At 51.6% G+C, this 18,167-nt stretch overlaps 1 protein-coding gene across 1 annotated transcript in view; it reads right to left on the minus strand.

Annotated features, from left to right (window-relative positions):
- Positions 1-311: 311 nt before the first annotated feature.
- Positions 312-18,167, minus strand: part of Sh3rf3 (SH3 domain containing ring finger 3) — a 323,625-nt gene continuing 305,769 nt past the window's right edge. The window contains exons 9-10 of the mRNA XM_026379826.2: positions 8,732-9,066; positions 312-480 (exon numbers count right to left, since the gene is read on the minus strand). Of these exons, the coding sequence (XP_026235611.2) occupies positions 312-480; positions 8,732-9,066 (504 nt within the window). The remainder of the gene's footprint in view (positions 481-8,731; positions 9,067-18,167) is intronic.

The following is an 18,167-nucleotide window of genomic DNA, read 5'->3' on the forward strand; positions in this document are numbered from 1 at the left end:
ACAGGTGGCCAATAGCGCTGTGGCCCCCTTGGAGGCCAAGCGTGGACCTGCCCACGTGGTCTCTTCCCTCACAGTCTACTCCCAGGGCACAGCTTTTCCTTGAACAGCCCCGAGGGCGCACGGCGTTGTGCTTTTGGGTGGAGGCCTGGCCTCCACACTTCCAGACCCCACCCCGATCCAGGTGTCCCTGCCAGGTGCCTGGGAGAGGACCTGGGACCCTGGGTGGCCACGGCCCCCTCTGCTCCTGGGCGGAGCTTCCCGGGGCGCCCCCCCTGGTCAGCGGAGGGTCAGCGGAGCTGGAGCCGCCGTCCTCAGAAGCTCTCCACGAAGCTGCCCGGGAAGAGGCCCGTGCGGCCGTTGCGCTGCAGGGTCCCCTTGTACCAGCCGTCCTCGCGCTTCTTGTGGACGAAGACAATGTCACCTTCCTTCAGCTCTATCTCCGCCTCGCTCTGCGGTGGGTAGGAGACCACCACGCGGTACCTGAGGGACAGATGGCGCAGCAGGTGAGCTGGGGGACAGGCTGCCTCAGTACCCCCCACCCTGCCTGCCGCCAGACCAGCCCACGACTCTCCTTCTCTTCTTCCTCCCCCGGGGGTACATCTTGCAGTTTGGGACGACTTTCCCACTTTACAAATTTCTATCTTTCTTTTTTTTTTTTTTCCCAAAACTCTTTCCCACTTAATTTTTTTTTTTTTTTTAAGAAATTTCCCTTTGTGTCTTCTTGGACACAGATCTAAGACCAGCTGGAATGTTCCTTCTTGTGTGTCCCAGCAGCCCCCGGTCACTTCACACTCTCCCTCTGCCCTGTGCCTTCCTGGGAGAGCTGGGGGACTGAGGAAGGTCCCAGCCTTGGCTTTGTCCCCAGCCCTGTTCTGACTCTGTGACTCAGCTCATGTCCTCGACTTGTTCAAGTGTCCGTTTCTTCGTCTAAAAAGCAGGGCCCCTCACCTGTGCCACTAGGTCTCAGGTGGTTGTGGCTCATTTGAGGTGTAAAACGTGACTGGAAGACGGTTTTGTTCCCAGGTCGTTTTCTAAATGTGCTCCAGAAGCATAAACTCGTGTTGCCTTAGTGCTTCAGCTTGCTGAGGCCCCGTCACCAACATCATCCAGGACTCCTTTTCCCCACACCTTATTTCTACAAGGACTGGGCTGCTCCCTCTCTGCAGCCTCCGAGGCCTCCCAGAGTCTCTGTTTTCAGACCAACCTGAGATGAAACGGAACCAGGAACAGAAGCCTTCCCTCTGTGGCCTCTGCGTGCTGGGCACGGAGATGGACGGCTTGCTGTCGGCTGAGCTCTGACCAGATGCAGCCCTGCAGCCTCTGGCTGAGGCAGGTGCTCCCCAGATGTGAGGCCAGGGTCTGCCCCTCTGGCCAGTACCTTGCCAAGGACCCAGAGTCCCAGGGTCTGCACCAGGCAGACCCGACAAGCCCTTCGCCACAGCCCCGGCAGACTCCCTCCTTCACCCAACCCCAGCCAGGCTCCTTGGAGCCCTCTTCTCTGTGAGGTTTCACCCTGGTCTATAAAGTCTTGGACAGACACTGACCGTTTCTAACAGCTCAAGGCTGGATCACTAGTATGGACCCAACTCTTCCTAAAGTACCTACCTAAGAAGTCTCAAGGTGCCAGAAGAAGTCACACGTTTGTTCCAACAATGCCTGAGGACAGGGCCTCAGCCTCAGCCTCTGGGAGGCTGGGGTCCAACTTTACTCCAGTTACCAACCCAGTTGGGTTCCACATGGATCTAACGCCCACTGTCTCGTTCTGTCAATTTCCACTCCTTTGACACTCTGGAGCCCCGACTCCTCCGTCACCCCTCATTTTCCTTTGAAATGCTCACTCACTTAGAGGTGAATCAGAATCCAGTTCATGGTGAATTCCTTTCCCTGTGGCAGAAGTATATCATATTGCTGCTTAAAGTCTGTCCAAGGAAGAGGAGCAAGGCTGAGGGGCTGCCATGCTCCCCTGGGGACCAGCCTGCTTCTAAAGTATTGCCAAGGGAATACAAGTGCCAGGGAAACCCCTGTTGTCCCTTGTGGCACGGTGGACCTCTAGTGGCTGAGGAGGCTTTGCAGGGGCACATGTGCCCAGTGTCTGGCTGGGCCTCTGCACCCTCTACACTTAGGGCAGGTAACAGCTGTGCAGCCAGAGCTGGAAGAACACTGCACCCAGAGCAGACTGGGGTGCTGGGACCTCTGGTCCAAAGTCCAAATCCTAAAGGAATGGGTTTTTATGGCAGCCAGGGTACAGCTGGCCTCTCTCAGCTATAAGAACCTGAAAGTTATTATAGCTATCATTTTACTGAGGTGACACTGAGCCAGTCAGCAGAGCCTAGGCCCGGCAGGGAGAAGGTGCTGAGTACCCATGTCCCCCTAACAGGGCATCCATCTCCAAGGACACTGGGGCTGCCTGAGGGACACAGACCAAGGACGTGCTAGGTGGCCTTCCTGTAGGCCCCCCTGGCCTTATGGTCATCCACACTGGCCTTCCTTTATACCATACAGATGAAAGACAGCACTGGCAGATTCTGGCCCTCCTCTGCTAAGAGTGTTCACCACTTCCCATCTCTCGCAGAGTAGAAGCACGAGCTGAGAAAGGGCTTCTGTGTCTGGACATCCTTGGTGCCTGTGTGCAGCTCAACGTCCTCAGAGCTCAGCTCTGCTGGCCCTGGGTGCAGCAGGTGCACCGACCTCAGGCTCCTGCATTCGGGGTTACCTTTGCCTCCAGTGCTCTTCCCTATCATGGCCAAGACCGTCCTGCCCGACTCACTACCTTTGACAGGCCTGTTTACCTGTTTCCTTGTTTATTTTCTGTCTGGCCCCTTGGCAGCAAGCCCCGTGGTGGCACCTGCTCCCTGCTGCATCCTGTACCTGGAATAGGAGCACTGCGAGCAACTACCTAGTCAAAGGCCAAGGCGTCTCTGCACTGTTGAGGATGTGTGGGAGGGGAGGCTGCAGGCCAGACTGGAGGGTGGGAAGCTAGAGCTGCCGGGAGGGGCCTCATCGAGTGCCAGTTAGCCACGCCTCCATGGCCAGTTCCTCCTCCCTGCAGGGCCTTCTCTCCCTCTGGTCTCTCCTTTCTCAGAAAGCCATAGTCTGGTTCCTCAGCTGTCAGTTGACCTGTTGGCCTCTCCCGAGGGCAATGGCAGGTAACGGGAGGCAAAGAGTGCAGGGACCACTCAGGGAGAGTCTAATCACAGACTGCCAACAGTACTGCAGCTGCCAGCAGCTACCCCACCCACACAACACTGACTTGTCCTCATGTCTACACTGCTCTCTGGGGCCCGCCCCTCCTGCCTGGCCCTAGGCCCTCCTCCTGAACCTGCACCCCGCTGTCCTGTACACAAGGGGGCCTCTGATTAGGTGCCCCACCTGGCTCTCCCAGGCCTCCTGGCTCCAGACCTCTTATGTCCCTTTTCCTCTGAAGAGCACTTAGAAACCCCTGGATGACAGGCTGCTTTCTGACAGTTGGCATCTATGTTGGGTGGACCTCAGAAGCTCAGAACTGACTGAGATTCTCAGCCTGCACCAGGGGGCACAGAAGGAGGCCAGCACTGCTGTCCCCTCCCATCCTGGCCATGCTGGGACCAAGGTCCTACTCTACTGGCTAGGGGGTGGTGTGGGAGAAGTAGGCAGTCCTTTACCTTTCATCTTCCTGGCCAGCCAGCTGGGGAGGCCTGCTCCCTGGGGCCTGCCCCTTCCGCCCTGCCCCATCACCCACAGCCACACAGTGGGACCCGAAGGAGACCTGCCTCATCCACAGCATCTGGCTACCTCGAGGGGTCCTCAAGGTGCTCAGTATCTGGAGTCTCTAGGCCTGGTATGTCCTGGTCTTAGAAAAGTTGGGACCTTACAAAGCAAAAAAGAGCCCCTAAGCGAGCGTTTGTGGCTCATGGATTTCAGGAGCCCTTGAGGCAGATTCCAGGCCTCTACTGGATCTACTGGATAAAATGGGGCTAAAGAATGTGGATTTTAAACAAGTTATGGAAGAAAATATTGGCATGCAGGTCCCTTAGAATCAGAGCACGGAGAGCCTACAAGTTGGAAGGAAGATTCCATCCTTCCCAAACCAGCCTGCTCACAGTGCACGGGTCTGGCTTGGCCTGAGAAGCCCTGGTGTGCGGGAAGCTGGTGGTGTTATTGGGCTCGAAGAAGGGGCAGAGACAAAAAGCCCTAGGCCCAGCCCCAGAGAGCTCACAGCCTACGGCACCTGCCTCCAACTTGCTTCAGACAGGCAAAAGCAGGAGGCCAGGCTGGCTGGGTGTGAGTGCTGCTATTCAGAGGCAGCAGGGCTAGCCAGGCTCCAGGTCCCAGTGCTGAGTCAGACTGGCCAACTCTCTGTGCTTTGGGATGGTTGCAGGTGCAGCTGGACTGGACCCGTTCCCACTGCTGTCTGAGGGCAAGCCAGACGCTGGTTCTCTGGAGAGTGGAGGAGGAAAGGAAGTAGAGTGCCTCCCACCTCCTCCCAGACCAGTGTCTAGGAGGACCGATGGCCCCTGGGGTGCAGCCAGCATCCTGTGAAATCAGACAGCAGGCGCACAAACCTTCTGGTCCCCACCCCACCAGCACAGAGGCTGCGTGTGTCCACCAGGACGGGGCTGTCCTACCTGTGGCTTCCTGCCATCCTCCACTTCCTCTCTGAACACCTGATCCTTCTCTCTCTTCCCCAAGGAGAGAAAGGCAAAGGGCAGGATGATTTCTCAGACTCTGAACGCAAGCTTTGGCTTTTGCCTCAACAGCCAGATGTGGAACAAACAAGCGACTTTAAAAATGTAATTTGTTAGAGAGAAGTAATTTGGTGCTTCTGAGCAATTCAATGATTTAATGAGCCCAGATGGATGTGAGCTGAATTTATATGAGACTAGTGTTTAACGTTTCTGTCCAGATCATTCCAAGACTCTGAGCTATTCTCCCTGCTGCATGAAAGTAATTGACACTCCCTGTTATAGACACAAAGGGCCGTGTAAGCAGTGGAGGATGACAGCTACTCTGATGTCATGATCATGGCTTCAGAAATCAGAGAAAGGCTCTGCCCTACTGGGTATAAACAAGGTTTGCCAACCACAGCTAATATTCACACACAGGGCTCAGGGAACCCAAACAGACAAAATCAGGAGGAATTCTTATTTCTAGTGCCATCAGCTCCATGTGTGAGTTTGGGGTGTCCCGACTTTATCGAGTGCCATCTGCTTCCCGACCTGACAACAGGGGTCACAGGGTGGCCCTCCCTAGGGTGGCCTCTTCAGAGCATTGACTTCAACATGGGTGAGGACAAGTGGGCCTCTGAGTGGGTGGCACCAGGTGGTTATAGAACAATGTCCTGCTAGCAACTTAGAAATGACAAAAAAATGCATCTATACCCTGGACACTGAACTATAATGCATCACAGAGGCTCCTCAGCTTATCATGGTGTCACACCTCAGTAAACCCATCATAAACTGAAAGCATCCCAACAGGAAATAGAGAGTAGTAGAGTTTTAACCTGATACCCTGTGAGATTCACATCCTACAACCATACCCCAATGATCTGTTCCCCAAATAACTTTCCAATTTGGCTTCTTGAGCACCTGGTCCACAGGAAAAAAATATGTTTAGGTGGCCTGAAGTCCCCTTGGGATGGATTGGTAGAAGTGCTTTGATTTACACAATAGTCTGGGGGTGTGCTCAGACAGGCCTCTTCGGTAGGCGTTGTCAGTCGGCTGATGTGGCAGGTTTACCAGAGCTGGCCCAGGTAGACTCTCCTGAGTGGCCTCCCTCGGGGCTCCCTTTGCAATACTTCTTCTTCTTCTTTTTTTTTGGTACAGGGGCACTCAACCACTGTGTTCCAGCACCCACCCCCCTTTTATTTAGAGATAGGCCCTCACTGAGTTGCTTAGGGCCTTGCTAAGTTGTTGAGGCTGGCTTTGAACCCATGATCCTCCTGCCTCAGCCTCCCAAGCCTCTGGGATGACCAGCATGTGCCACTGCCCTCTGCAGCACTTTTAACCTCAACTTCCCTCCTCTTGGAGCACTGAGAAGCCCTACTGTCTCCCCAGATCCTCAGGAGAGCAATAGTTGAGACTCGGGGTGGGGGGTGGGGGAACCTGCACACAGGAGTTTCACTAAAGATGCCAGAAGGACAGTGCTGTGTCTGGAGCTCAGCCACTGCCTCAGCACTGCAGGATGGACAGCTGGACTCTGACTGCCCCACCATGCCCTCCTGCCATATTCCACCTGGCACGCCTCCGTCCTTCTGTGAATATCTGTCGTGGGAGCGAGGCAGCAGGACCCTGGTGGGCAAAGACTCTTGCAGCTGCAACCCACTGGCTCCCTCTTCCAAAACATGCTGCAAAATGAGGTCTATTTTTTAAATCTTTTTAACTTTATTTTATTTATTTATACATGGTGCTGAGGATTGAACCCAGGGCCTTGCATGTGTAAGGCGAGCGCTCTACTGCTGGGCCATAACCCCCACCCCTACCAAGTGAGTTTTATGCACAAGCCTGCAGGGCCAGATTCCAAATGCTGTCTGGACTGGAGCTGTCTCAGCCTGAAGAGCCAGCATGTCCATAGTCACAGCCTGTCCAGGCTCCATGGACACCAGGTGGCCTGTGGCTGCCCAGGTTGAGGTTGAGGGGAGCGTTCCTGGGCCATCTGTAGTTTGGTGTCAGGCTGTTATTCTGCAAACACTGCTCTTTAATGAGCTCTGCAGAGGGCTGGGGTCAAGGAGCGTGCCCAGAGTCTTTAGGTGTAATAACCCCCTGATTAGACCAGATATTCTCAGAATCAGGCAGTGACTCTCTGAATCTGCTAGTTAATCAGAGACTCCCATGATTTTTTAGAACAGAGTCTTTCAAGATTTCTTATGGAGGAGTCTGGAAGTCACGTCTTTGAAGATAGACTTAGAGGTGTAGGGAGCAGGTACCCAGGGGAGATACAAGAACAGCTATGAAAGATCTAGAAGCCTGTCTTTCTGACAAGCCCAAAGACCCACTCTGTAACCTGCGATGAGACACTGGGACCCATTTCAGAATTCACAAGGCCGTTGGTGTTGGCCCATGGAGGGAGGGGGATTCTGACAAGGAGGAGCTGCCGAAAGTTGGAGGAGGCTCCCTTGGGAAGGGAAGTGGGAGAGGGCGAGGTGCATGTGTGGGAATATATCTGTGTATGTGTTCCAGAGTTTGTGTGCATTTTGTGTGAGTGTATGTGTGTGAGCAGAGTGTGTGTCCGTGTTTTGTGTGCCTGTGTTTGGTGTGCATGTGTATTTGTAAGTTATGTATGTGTGAGTGTATGGTGTGGCGTGTTTGCAGGTGTGTGGTGTATGTAATCTGTGTGTGAGGTATGTGTGGTGTGTTCTCATGGGGAGTGTGTAGTGTATCATTATGTTATGTGTTTTCATGGTGTGGGGGGCAGTGTGGACTCCATCACTTGATGGTCCACGGACACCATGGGGAAGGCAGTTCCCTGCACAGCCCTATTGTATGAAGAGGGAACACAGCTTCACCTTGGGTGGACAGGGCAGTGCTCCTGGATTCTGGAGGACTTGTCAGGGCTGTGACTTGCTCCACACTATTCTCAAGCTAAGGATGTCACGGTCCCTTTGTAGGACAGTGAGCATCCTCTGAAGGGGGCTGCTGTCTATGCACCCCACAGAGTAAGGCTTTTCAGAGTCAGGACTCTGTGGTCAGAAAGCCCTAAGCTGAATCTTTGGTTAAGCCACTAACCCATCGGAGTGACCTTGAGCAAGTGATACAGCCTTTCAAGAAACCTCAATTCTCTCTTCTATAAAATGGGGAGGCTGGATTCACGGGATTGGTAAGGAAGATTAGATCACATAGAAGGCATTCGGGAAATGCTGGCAGATACACGTCTCATGCAATGCCTGACCATCCTGGTGTCCACAGCCAGCAACCCGCCTAACTCTGGGATGTTCTGAGCATCACATCTGCGCAGAATATTCAGTTGACCTCAGCCTGCTACTGACGGCTGTTCTAATAGTAGGTTGTAACATGGCGCCATGCTTTCCCTCCTCACTGACCCTTCCTGCGGCCCCAGTTGATGCTCCCAGAGGCACAGCTCAAAGGCACCATCTAGACATCTGTCACTATGGCTTATGGCCTACAGCACTGAGAGCTAAGAATGCTGCTCATTTTGATATGGTGGAAAAGGAAATCCAAAGCAGATTTTACAACATGAGAAAGTGGTAGGACACTTAAATTTCAGTGTCCTTACACAGAGCTTTCTGAAACACCAAGACTATTTGAGCACATCTGGCCTGTGGCAGCCGTCCTACTGAACAGGTAGAGTGACGAGTTGCCACAGACACTGTAAGGTCCACCACATCTACAACTTTTTTAATATGCGGCCCTTGACAGAAAATGTATATGCCTTCCTTGGTCTAGAAGGAAACTTATCTAGCCCCTGGCTGGAAGTGGTAGTCTCAGAGGTCCGCAGGTGCTCAGGATGGTGGCTGCCTTTTTGGGCTGTGGTGCTAGCATGACTGAGCAGCAGTATTTTGGCAGCAATGCCAAGATTGTTTTCCTAGGAGATGGTTCATAGTTTTATTACTTAAGCAACATCCCAATGTGTAGGATCTGAGTGAGGAAAATATCTTCTTGCTATCCTCATTGCACCTATGGTCATCTTAATCCTCAGGGAAGCCCCAAATGTCCCTGTGCCCCAAATGAGCCTCCAGACCTTGGGGGACCACCCCGAAGCATGGCCACACATGCTGCCAGCCCACACTCCCCCTTACCTCTCTCTAGGCAATGGCTTAGGCTCGGGACGGATGGCAGCCGTGGAAAGAGATGCTTGCCGGGAAGGGGACAAGGAGAAGTTCAGATCCAAGGAGCCCGCTTTCCTGTGCAGTGGCTCTAGCCCCATGGCTCCCTGCATCTCGCTCTCTATGGGGCAGGAGCCTGCCCTGCCATGGATGGACAGCGAGGAGACTTCGGGGCCCATGGCGCCCTGGAGTGAGGTGTCCAAAGCCATCTGAGGGTCATGGGTTGGAGAGACGGATGGCGGGGAGCGTGGCTTCTTCTTGGTGGATGCCCCAGCTAGAAGTTTCAGCAGCCCACTCTTCTTCTCTTTCTAGAGAGACACAAGTTTGAAGCCAAGTGGGTGAACGCTCCTAGAGAAGTGCAATCCTACTTGGAACTTTACAGATCGTCTTGTGAAGCTGGTTAGAGGAAGAAAACAAAAGCTGAGATTGAAGGCTCCTGGTGCTTCTTTTCTTAAAACTTGGAAGAAGTGTCCCAGACGGACCAGGCAGCTCTGGGGCGAGTTGGGGCCATTCCCTGGGGAAGACGCTGCACGTTGGCCATGCTGACACACAGTCCCCTCCCCACTGCAAGGCCCTGGCCCAGCCAGGAGACCTCATGGGCTGAGTCAGAGGAACCAGCCGATAGCATTATTTGCTTTCTGAAAATATTTCTGGTGGGGCTTCACATGAAGCAGGGGTCACGGTGGGGCCTGGCTCTTCTGAGAAGAGCCCCCAAAGAGTCCCTGTGTCATGCTTTGCTAATGTCACACAACTTTTGAAAGGAAATTGCAGGGCTGTGCAGCCTACCTGAGGGGTTACTTATTCCAAATTGGGCTTCTTGACATACCTCCCTCATCCCCTGAGGATGAGCTAAGGTCTGTGTCTTTACAACACGGCTCCATTTGGAAACCCCAGGCAGCACTTCCTAGAAACTGTCCTTTGCATAAAATGGCTGATAGAGCACCCAGGAGGGAGTGCTGAGGGGTGTGTGGATTCTACATGCTCCCAGCAGAGCCTGCAGGCCGGGGAGGAGTGTTTGTTCCTGGGCAGAGGGCTCACTGGACCCCAAGGTGGACAGATGGGAGACTTGCTCTTCCTACCTTCCTCACCTCGAAGGCTGAAGGCTGCTACTGGGGAGAGCTAGTGGTGCTGAAGCCTTTTTAAACATGCACATCTCTAGGGAGATATAGAGCAGTTATGGTGTAGAGGTGGTGTCCCCCAAAAGCTCACATATGAGACACTGCAAGAAACGACTGGGTTGTCACCGTGACATAATTAGTGAAGTAGTCCCTGATGGGGTTCACTGAGGGGTAACTGGAGGCAGGTGGGGTGTGGCTGCAGGAAGTGGTTCACTGGGGACGTGGCCATGGGGTATATATATCTGTATCTGACAACGGGAGACCGCTGTCTGCTTCCTGATCATCATGTGAGCTGTCTCCCTCTGCCACACTCTTCTGCCATGATGTCCTGCCTCACCTGAGCCCTGAGGAATAGAGCCTGCGGTCTATGGATGGAGACCTCTAAAACTTCCAGCCCCTAAATAAACCTTTACTCCTCTACAGTTGGTCTGGTCAAGTCTTAAGTCACAGCAGTGAAAAAGCTGACGAAAACAATGACCTGAAGCTTTGGCATGTCCCACTGTAGCATGAATGAGTCCTTCCTCTGGTACCCTGACTAGGGTCCCACTGCATACTTGTACACAGACTCTGGCTCGGCTGACACCAACAGTCTGGTTGCCTGGATAAAGTGGCTATGGCTGCCCGACTGCCTGCGCTGTCAAGTTGCTCCATGTGGCGTCTGCAGGTCAGAGTGTCCCCGTCTCGTTCACCGTCTGGGCTGGAAGCCCCCATGGTCAAAGCCCCACCCTGTGGTGTGCAGGAGCTGGGCCCTACAGGAAGGTGGGTCAGGCTGTACCAGATGATGTCTGAGATTTTGTTACATGTACATAATTATTGCATAGACAACTCAGTGATTTTAAGTTTTGGGTACTCAGCGGCTGCTCATGGTCTCATGGTACAAGACTGTCATCGTGAGCAGCTGCTCATAGCGCCTGGTCATGGTGGCCACAGAGGCCCCAGCTGCTGGGGAGAGAGGGACATCCTAACATGACCCGAGTCAGCTGCTGCTCCATACCCAGGCCCTCCTCACTGGGCCCGAGGCTCACCTGAGCCGGCCTGCCCTCATCATGGATGGTATTTAGGACATCTGCCTCCATCCTTCCTACCACTATCAGTGTTGGCGGGGGCCTGGAACACTGAGGCCCCCAGTGCCCCAGCCCCATGGCCTATCTCCCCTCATCCTCAGTCTCCCCCAGGAACATTTCCTTAATGTGCTGTGCATGGTGCTAGGCCCTGGAGGGAGACCGTTAGGAGAATAAATGGGGAAGAAAACCTCTAGCCTGATAGACACAGGTCTGGTTGGAGCATGACCATGCTGGTGGCTTACGGGGAAATGTAGCACCAACTCTGTCTCCACAGGATCCTTTTGGAGACAGCAGTATTCCCAGGAACACACTTTGGGAACTGCAGTAAGGAGGGCTGGCTAGGCTGGGGACAAGGCCATGCACAGGGGTGATCTTGCCCCCAGGGGACAGGTCTGAAGAAATTTTGAGTTATCACATCCAGGGGGGTACCTCTGACATCCAGTGGGCCAGAATGCTCCTAAATATCTTGACACACAGCGGGTAGTTCCCGTGACTGTTGTGTGGCCCCAAACATCAATCGTGCCAAGGCTGGGTATCCCTGGTCCATAGGAAGAGGACAGGAGCTTGGATGTGTGGAAGGAAGCAAGGCCCACGTGGGTGTGTAGCCTGAGCTCATGGCTCACTCTGAGGATATGGCCCTCCTCACTCCCAGCAAGGCAGGTCAGAGGCCTGGCAGTGGGCAGATGACCTGCTGCACATACCCTTCCCTCAGACTTTCCCAACCACCTCTATTTCCTCTCCCCTGAGAGCAGGCGAGGCTGCTACCCATCCCTTCCAACCTCTGGAGGGGTAAGGCTGTGTTCATCTTGTTTACCCAGCATCCAGGGCCTGCTGCTGTGCTGGCACACAGCAGGTGCTCAATTCACATTTGCCTAATGAACTGGGCACAGCAGTGAGGGCTCTCATGGTGCCAGAGCAGAGAACAGGCTTAGGGCACAAATCCTGCTCACAGGGTGCCACAGGCCACGCAGGCCCCGATGGTGCGTGCAGGTGAGCTGGGAGGAGACCGGGCTCTGCCATCCTGGGCCCCTGAGAGCACTGTGGTACAGTCCAGCCTTAGTGGGGTGTTTGGGAAAGGGGCGGGTGGGCAAATGTGATAGGTGATTTTCCTATCTCAGACTTCCAGGATTAAATATGACTGATTATTCTCTTAATTCGCATCAGACTGGAAAATATTCAGACTGGAAAATATGTTTGCCTTCTAGAATGGAATTCTGCTGAGGCCTTAGGCATCCAGTTATCATGGATGGCTGCAGGATCCACATGATAGCAACCATCCTGCTTGTGGAATTCACGGAATAGGGAGGTAGTCGTTCCAAGCACTTCTTGGGGTTTGTGACACAGGGAAGAATCAGCCCAGGACCACTCTTCATGTGTCCAGCAGGCTGACGGATCCGTTTGGGGGTCAACACTGCAGGAGATAACTGGCTTCGCAGGATGTTCTGAGCTAAGAGTTTATGTTTAAAAAGGTGGATTTGCTGGGATCGGGAATAAATGAATGACTTTCATGAGCTGAGCGGGACGAGAATTCTGTGTGCCTCTCACATTCTGGGGGTTGCTGCTTCATCCACTGGTGTTCCCAGCAGAGCTGTGTCTCCATAACTGCTGACAGTCCTCTCCCCTGGGGGCAGATCACTCTCATCCCAATGACCACCACAATGCCAAGGTCCAATCAGCCCGGCTAGGGGGGCCCAACTGTCTGGCCAGGTGCTAATGGGCGGTAGGACAGGGCAGGGCTGAGGATGGCAGGCAGGAGAGGTGGCCAGAAGCTCCAGTTGTCAAGATCTGGAGCTGAAAGCATCCCTCCTTCCACATTGCCACAGAACACCATCACACGAGCCATGTGTGCACACTGCTCACACTTACACATACACACACACACTATGAAATCAAGTTGTGCTCCACTTTCAAACCATCACCATCTGGACTCATATTTAAAAGAGATCTGGGGGACTGGGGATGTGGCTCCGTGGTTGAGCCCTCGCCTCTCATTTGAGAGGTCCTGGGCTCAAGCCTCAGCAATGCAAAAAGAAAAAAAAATCGTGAAGGTGCTCATTCATTCATTCATATTGCACACATGAGAGGAAAACTTTAAGGTATGCAAATGGTATAGTAAAATTTGTTATGATTAAGATAGGCGCTTACCTAAGAACCTTAACTGTTTTAGAGAATAGTAGTATAAAAACTCCGCAAAAGGAGAAAGAAATTTGAAACTTAAATGAACATCTACTGTTAGTCAAAGATCAATCAGAAGTTAAGGAAAACTGTATGAAATTATAAAGAAAGTTTGTGTTTGAGGGAGAAGTCATGGGCCAAGATAAAAAGCAAGGGAAATCCAAAGGCCAGGCTTACTCTTTTTCATGACTTGATCTCATGGGAATTAGCTAGGATCTCTCAAAGACTGAACTGATTCCTTCTGAGAGCAGCATCCCCAGTGACCTAACCATCTTCCTCTAGGCCTCACCTCTTAAAGATCCCATCAATGAAGGAAACAGAAGTTCATTTTTAAAAAGCAACATTAACCTTTTTAGGGATACTGTTATTTCATTCAATTCATTTTTTTTCTTTATTTTTCTGAAACGGGTCTCACTAAGTTGCTGAGGCTGGCCTCAAACTTGTGATTCTTCTGTGTCAGCCTCCTGAGTAGCTAGAATTACAGATATGTGCCACCACACCTGGCATTTAAAAAATACATTATCTATTATATGACATACAAAAGTTTTGGTGGTTCTGGAGATCAACCCCAGAGCCTCGAGAATGTCTGGTGAGTGCTCCACCATTGTTCTGCACTCCTGAGTTGCTTTCACTATTAGCCTATGCTAAAGGGGGTGGCCAGGGCACTATTTCTCTCCAATAGATTTGCCATCTTAATTCCTTTTTGTGTAGGGCAATGTTTAAAATCAGTTTGCATTGGCTGGGAACAAACCAAACGTCAGTCCAGGTATATATGGTGAGAAACAGGCAGAAGTGGACTTGCTTTGCAGAGCTTAGTCCTAGTAACCTGGAAGAATCTCAATTTACAGAATGCCAGACTGATTGCACACCGGTGGCAGCCACAAAAACTGGCTGTGCCCACATGCCCATCTCCATTGTTTCTAGCTTTGCCATTGTGTCAAAACCAATCCCAATTCTCAGTCTCTACAGCAATCTATTAAATAACATCAGTATCTCGGCCAACTCAGCAGTCAGTACTAAGGAGGCAAAATGAGTTTAGAAAGAGGGTCAAATAATTCTCCATGCCACCTCAATCTATAAGCTGTCAGAAAGGGCAGGTGGCAGATGGAAGAGGCCTGTAGGAAGCCCTGGTTCAGAGAAAGGAGCACCTTTTATTCTCCAATACCTATGAGAACGACCCCAACTCCATAGTGAGGAAACAGCTGGTAAGACAGAAACCTGGGCAGAAGCCTGGTGCACGTGAACTTGGCAAGACAAACAATGCCTGAGGCTTTAAGAAGCTTTGAGATATTCAAAAGAAAGAAACAAGGGTTGAGGGAAACATGGAATCCTTATCTTTGTTGAGTCTGGCCCTAAGGCAGCAAATTATACTTGGAAGCTTTTTGATTATTATTTTATGTTTGGAAATCTTCCCATCAAAGATGGGGAAAGGGCGATTAAAAGCTATGCCCTGCTAAAATTTTAATGGAGAAAGGTTCTGGAATCACAGAGAAAGGCTTATAACAATATAAATATACAATGCATCCTCAGAGAGGGCAGAGGGATAGAAGATCCATAATGAATAAAGAGGAAGAAGTTAACAAGCTAATTAAAAGAGACAGAAGAATTGGGCGCTGAGCTATTGGGTATTTTAAACATTAAAACGCATCTTCAAAAATACTGCATAGCAAAAGACAGCAGATAAAAAAGGCTAGCTCATAAAAATAGTGAGGCATGGGAGGCAGCAGAGAGTGACGATCTGACTGTGCTTTCTCCATCTTCTATTTCAAGTGGAAGAGCTGCCCATCTGCGGGCACCCTTCTGCCTGTGGCTCTGCACTGGGCACTTTGAACAGGAAGGAGGCATCTGCCTTCCCAGCAGAGCCACCCCCTTCACCACGGGAACAGCAGGCTCACTCAGAACTGGGGTGAGGAACAGCAGGAACCCCAGCTCCCCCCCGTCTGGGCTGCGACACGTGGGACCGGGTCGGGATGATCAGTCGGGTCCAACAGCCCCTGAGGGGAGGAGGGGTCTGAGGGGCTTCAAGAAGATGAACACTGCATCACGTTGGTGGTGAGAAGCCCAGGACCCTGTGCCAGCTTGGAGGACAGATGGAGCTGGGTGTCCCTGTCACTTATTAGTTGGCCCATCTTGAACAGGTGACTCATCTGTTCTTAGCCTTAACTCCCTCACATGTAAAGTGGATTACACGGACATCTAAATATAAGAATTCTATTTAGAAAGAAGGCTTCCTAGAAGCCAGATGCTATACTAAGTCTTACTCATACATTACCTCGTTTTATTCTTTTTTTTAAAAAAATTTCTATGATGGCAGAATGCATTACAATTCTTATTACTCGTTTTTATTCTTAAAAAAAAAAAACCCTACAGATAAAAAGGTGGCTCTGAGCTGGTAAATGATAGATACAGGCTAATCAACTAGAAAGTGGCACAATCTGGACTTAAACCCAGGACTTGTTGAATCCAAATTTTGACTATGGTTCTGTTGTGTTGTCCTGAGAACTAAATAAGACAGTGCATGAGTCCCAGGATGGCATGGCCATTTTGTGTTGCTGTCACAAAATACCTGAGGCTGGGAAATGTATAAAGAAAAGATGTTTATTCAGCTTCCAGTGTGGGAAGCTGAAGGATCAGCTGGCCCCATCAGATATTCTGCCTCACTACATGGCAGACGGCATCAGGGTGAAAGTTTGTGTATGAGAGAGAAGTCATGTGCCAAGATAAAAAGCAAGGGAAATCCAAAGGCCAGGCTTACTCTTTTTTATGACTTGATCTCATGGGAGTTAATTAGGATCTCTCAAAGACTGTACTGATTCCTTCTGAGAGCAGCATCCCCGATGACCTAACCATCTTCCTCTAGGCCTCACCTCTTAAAGATCCCATCAGTTCAACATTGCTGCACTGGGACCACACTTCCAGCCCACGAGGCTTTGGGGGGACATTCTCAACCCATATCCAATTGGTAGCAGGCATTCAGCAAAGGGAGGACACCCCTCTAATGCACTGTTCAGATTTTCTCATAAGTCAATTCAAGGGTGGGCACTGAGGTGTTTACATGGATGATTCCAGAACTCTAGCCGTGGTCCTGTGCCAGTGCAACAGCAGGCTGGCCAGTCACTCACCCACCTCTGACACGGGCTAGCACCCCCCTTTCCCGGGCTGCTTTAGGAGAACATTTCGAGAGTAGCTTTCACAGTGTGGTAGGGAGATTTCTGAGCCCTGTGCGCCCAGCACCACATGGCCCGTGGCAAAGTGCCTGGTGCACAATCCACTCTCAAGACAGGTCCCCGGAGACTTAGGTCACAAGTGATCCATGCCAGAGCTCCTCACCCATGCATCTGGCACCATTTCCTGTTAGTACAAGCCTCATCAGAGGAATTACAGCATGTCTAGTTTATCTTGTTAAACTTTAATTTTATCTTCCTTAATTTTTTTTTGAGGTGCTGAGGTTGAAATCCAGGGTCTCACAACATCCTGAGCCCTGTGATTTCTAATTCAATCAACCTGTAAGGATGAGGTGAACAGGACTGAAGAGTTGGCTACTTGTCTCTGGTCTTCTGGAAACCTCTAGGGCTCAGAATGTTCTAGGAACCCCCCAAAACAGCCCAGTCTGGACCCATTACTGAAAATGTCTCCAAAGCTCTGAACCCGAAGTGACACTAGTCTCTGACTGATAAGAAGGAACACTGAAAAGCATGGCATGATTAACATGTCGTCTTTCCATATGTTGTGCAAACTCAGTGTGCAGGGTGAAGGGCACCGGGTGCACTGCCGTCAGCTGCCCTGGTGAGTCTGGTGACCACACAGGGCCTGGAACCCTGAGACTTGGGGTGCACCCACTGGCTGGGCCTTGCCGAAGGGACTGGCACCCTGTCACTCCCCACTGGGAATTTCAGATTTCTTGTACTAGGGCATCGTCTCCTGCCTTTCTGATCAGCTAATGGGCTCTTCGGCCAGCACCCAGGTGGACGTGCTCCTCAGAACCCCTGTCCCTCAGTCCTGTTGGGGTGTCCCTGCCTGAAGCCACTAACAGGATTGGCTCTTTGGTTCTGCTTTCGGGAGGAGCATTTCTAATCCAGCGTCTCCGATGAGCTCTTGGTCTTTCATCTGCTGCTTCACTTAAAGTCTTTTAACACAGAAATCGTACCAATAGAACCACCAAAAGGTGTCCCGAGGGGCTCCCTCTGCCCAGCCCCAGCCAACGGAGGCTGAAAGTAAGAGTGTCCTTGGTCCTCGTCCTAGGTGAGTGGTTAGGAGAGTCCAGGGGATGCAGGGGCCGAGGAGGGGAGTGAGGCCAGGGCGGGGCTAGCATGGTCTCCATGTCCTCCCACAGGAATGCTGCTTCATCCTCCTCCTCCTCCTCCCCAACAGAGGACAGAAGTCTGAAGGCACCCGGGAGGGATGTGGGGTCCAAACCTCCATGTCCAGTGAAAATATCCCAGCGACAGCTGCTGCCTGACCCCACTGGGATGCTCCTCGGCCACTCTGGGGTCCACTCCCTTTGTGACCTTGGTTCTGTGACTTCATACAATAGCATATAAAACATACAACATTTGGACCTTCCAGTTAAGCCAGGCTGTCAAAGACCAAGTGATCCTGGTCTTTCTAACAGACCCTGAAGAGACCCTGGGCTTTCTATGAACCTCGACGAGGTGATTGTGACGATATTGTCTCTGAGTGAGCACAAGCCGTGGGATGGTCAAGTTGGGAGTGGTAAGGACACACCACACGACCTTCAGCAGATTCACAATGCAGTTCACATCCCTGACATTAAGAAACTGGTTATTTAATTCATTTGAAAAAAGAGGGGACTAAGCGCAGGGCTCTGCCCAGTGTGTGGGTGGGCAGCACTGACTAGGCCAGCCTCCCTAATTTGTCCTCTGCAGAGTCCTGCATGGGCATGTCTGGCACTGCCCCAGGCTAGATCACGGGTGGATGCTGGAAAGCAAGGCTCCCCGGGGAGAACAAACACAATAGAATGTATTTTCCCACCTCATTAAAAAGTACTAAGACAGAGGAACTGTAATCAATAAGATATTAAATACTCTACCT

This window comes from Urocitellus parryii, chromosome 12 (assembly GCF_045843805.1).
Source record: "Urocitellus parryii isolate mUroPar1 chromosome 12, mUroPar1.hap1, whole genome shotgun sequence".
NCBI lineage: Eukaryota > Metazoa > Chordata > Mammalia > Rodentia > Sciuridae > Urocitellus > Urocitellus parryii.